General features: G+C 65.1%; 1 protein-coding gene across 1 annotated transcript; it reads right to left on the bottom strand.

Annotated features, from left to right (window-relative positions):
- Positions 1-231: 231 nt before the first annotated feature.
- Positions 232-2,428, bottom strand: DLX2 (distal-less homeobox 2). Its single transcript, XM_032638024.1, is given in 4 exon segments — positions 232-460; positions 462-836; positions 1,348-1,532; positions 2,026-2,428. Coding segments are annotated over 4 exon segments (999 nt in total). The 3' UTR covers positions 232-424.
- Positions 2,429-2,842: the final 414 nt, after the last annotated feature.

Raw genomic sequence — 2,842 nt, 5'->3', positions numbered from 1 at the left:
GGGCGGGCAAGGAGAAAGGAGTCTCAGAGGGCCCAGGCAGCCTCGCGGGCGGGGCAGGCGTCCCTCTCCGGGACTCAGCTCGCGGCCCGGGGCGAAAAAGGCGCCGGACTGCCTCGCCGGGCGGGGCGGGGAGGGAGGGGAGGGGAGGCAAGTGTGAGGCGGGGCTCAGGTCGGAAAAGGCGGCCTTGGCAGGGTTTCTCCCGCGGATGCCAGGTTTCTCCGAGAGGAGCCCGTGGCGCGAGAAGACGCCTTCCAGTCCCTGGCCGCGCGGTGGCCCCGGCCCTGGGGTAGGCCATCCTGGGCCGCCACCTCCGGGAGCGGCGGGTGGCATCATCGGGCCAGCCGGAGGGACCCTATGGCTCTGGGGATGAGCAGTAAGGATAACTGGTCCTGCTCTCTCAGTCTCTGGCGCAGTCTCCGGGAGTTAGAAAATCGTCCCGGCGCTCACCGGGGCGCCCCCCGCCGCCGTGGTGGTGCTGGTGGTGGTGGTGGTGGTGCGGCTGCGGGGTCTGCGCCGGGTGCAGCAGCGGCGCAGCGGCCTGCAGGTGCGAAGCGGAGCCCGAGGCCTGGTGGTACCACGGGTAGTTGCCCAGGAAAGCCGAGGCGGCGCTGCTCGGGCTGGAGCCTGAGCTGCCCGCGCCGCTGCCGCCGCTGCCCGGGGCCGCCGCCGCCCCCATCCGCTGCGGCGCGCCGAAGTCCCAGGAGGTCGGCGCCGAGGCCGGCGGCGAAGCACAAGGTGGCGAGGCGCTGGTCCCCGGGTGCTGCTCCGAAGGGATCTCACCGCTCTTCCACATTTTCTTGAACTTGGATCGGCGGTTCTGGAACCAGATTTTGACCTTTGTGGAAAAGGGACTTGAGCGTTAATGGAGGAAACTCGGCCTGGGGCAGGGTAGGGGAGGAAGTTTAGGAAGACAGCTGGTTAAGAGGTGGATACCCTGGTCAGGTAAGCCGATCACGTGCCGCGGCCTCAGAGGGTCTGTCGGTTCCTGCTCCAATGGGAGGTATTCTCAAAAAACCCGAGAGAGCTGATGTGTGTGCACTTAGGTGATGGTGACAGCGGAGGGAGTCAGGAGGGCCACTTGTTTTACCCGCTTAATCAGTAGTACGCGGAAGGACAACTTGCTACCGGATTTCTGCCCACCCCTGTCCTATCCTTTTCTCACACGAGGTGGCACCCTGGGGGATTTCAGCTTCGGGCGTGGAAGTTTAGGCCGCCCAAGGCGCGGGCCTCGAAATCCTTAAAAGTACTATAAAAAATACTTTAAAAAACATAGTCCTAAACCTGCCTGCTTCCTGGCCATCCCAGGCCAGCGCCCTCCTCGTGCCTCCCAGGCCGCGAGCCCTCACCTGAGTCTGGGTGAGGCCCAGAGACGCCGCCAGCTCAGCTCGCTCGGGCAGTGCCAGGTACTGAGTCTTTTGGAAACGCCGCTGAAGAGCCGCCAGCTGGAAACTAGAGTAGATGGTTCGGGGTTTCCGGACTTTCTTTGGCTTCCCGTTTACTATCCGGATTTCAGGCTCGAGGTCCTCTTTCTCTGCAATAAAATGGAATTGTGAGAATCGCGCAACCGCGGGAGCCCAGGAGTTCCCCGCCCGCCGGGAGAGCAGCGTGGAACTTGGCCTAAGCCGGGAGGCGGGTTCTTGGAGACGCTGCGCGGCGCTCAGGCACAACTTTGCAACGCGCGGACCCGCGCCGCCAGCGAACCCGGGAGTCGGCACCTCCAGGGAAGGGGAAGACAGGCGCAAGCCGGGGGAGAAAGGAGCAGCAGGTGGTAGGGAAATGAGGTTGTTGTGAGGCGGCCGCCGAGGCCACCTGGTCCCACCAGCCGAGTACCCGGGTACCCGAGGGACGTACCCGGTGACCCTCGGCCAATTGAAAGCTGATGAGGGTAAAGGGCGCGAGGAGAGCGGGAAGCAATCAGTGTGAAAGGCCAGGGCTCCAGATGGATCCCCGTCCTAAACATTTTTATCCCACCCATGCCAGGAACTAGACGGACTTGGCACCCTTCACGCGAAAGTTATGCTTACCAGGTTCGTTGTTGGCCGGGGACGAACTGGTCCCGTAGGGCGCGTAGGAGGTGTAGGCGGCGGTGTAGCCCAGGTCGTAGCCGCTCTTGGCTGAATAAGGGACGTTGTTGAGGCCGCTGGCGTGGTACTGGTAGGAACCCATGTGCGCGTAGGGCGAGCCCCCAGCGCCGCCGCCGCCGCCGCCGCCCGCCGGGTGTTGCTGGTTGGTGTAGTAGCTGCTGTCGGTAGCTGTGGACACCGGGAGTGTGGGCGACTCCTGAGGCTTGTGGAGGCTGCTGCCGTTGCTGCCGCCGGGGCCAGCGCCGCCGCCGCTCTGGGGCTGCTGTTGCTGGTGGTACGTGCTAGAGGCCGTGATCTGGGTCGAGTGCATATCAGCCACCAGACTGTCAAAGACTCCAGTCATCCTGGCCCGGGACGGGAAAGAGCAGGGGTGGCGGGCGCGAGGGGGGTTGCGAGGCGCCTCCTCCGTCTCTCCCTGTCCCCTCCAGCAGCCAATGTAATTACAGTGGGGGAGGGGAGAGGAAAACAAGAAATGCGGCAATGGTCTAGGCAACTCCTCCTCCGGGGGAGGCGATCACCGTGCACTGCTCGGGACAGCTGCCTCCGGCCTCATCCTCTCTCCGCCTCTCGGGCCGCTCGGCGCCTTGCCCAGCGCGGGCTCGGGCGAGGGGCGGGCAATGGAGGGGGCAGGGGTGGCGGGGCCTGGCCAGGGCTCCGGGAGGAGGTGGGAGCAGGTGAGCAGCCCCGAGCAGCTTTACGATTGTCTGTGGGCCGGGCTCCCGCAGGGTGGGCATTTAACACTCGTCACGTGAGCTCA

Source organism: Phocoena sinus, chromosome 7 (genome assembly GCF_008692025.1).
Source record: "Phocoena sinus isolate mPhoSin1 chromosome 7, mPhoSin1.pri, whole genome shotgun sequence".
Classification (NCBI taxonomy): domain Eukaryota; kingdom Metazoa; phylum Chordata; class Mammalia; order Artiodactyla; family Phocoenidae; genus Phocoena; species Phocoena sinus.
Note: the sequence above shows the minus strand (reverse complement) of the source record. Positions and strands in the feature narration are given on the sequence as shown.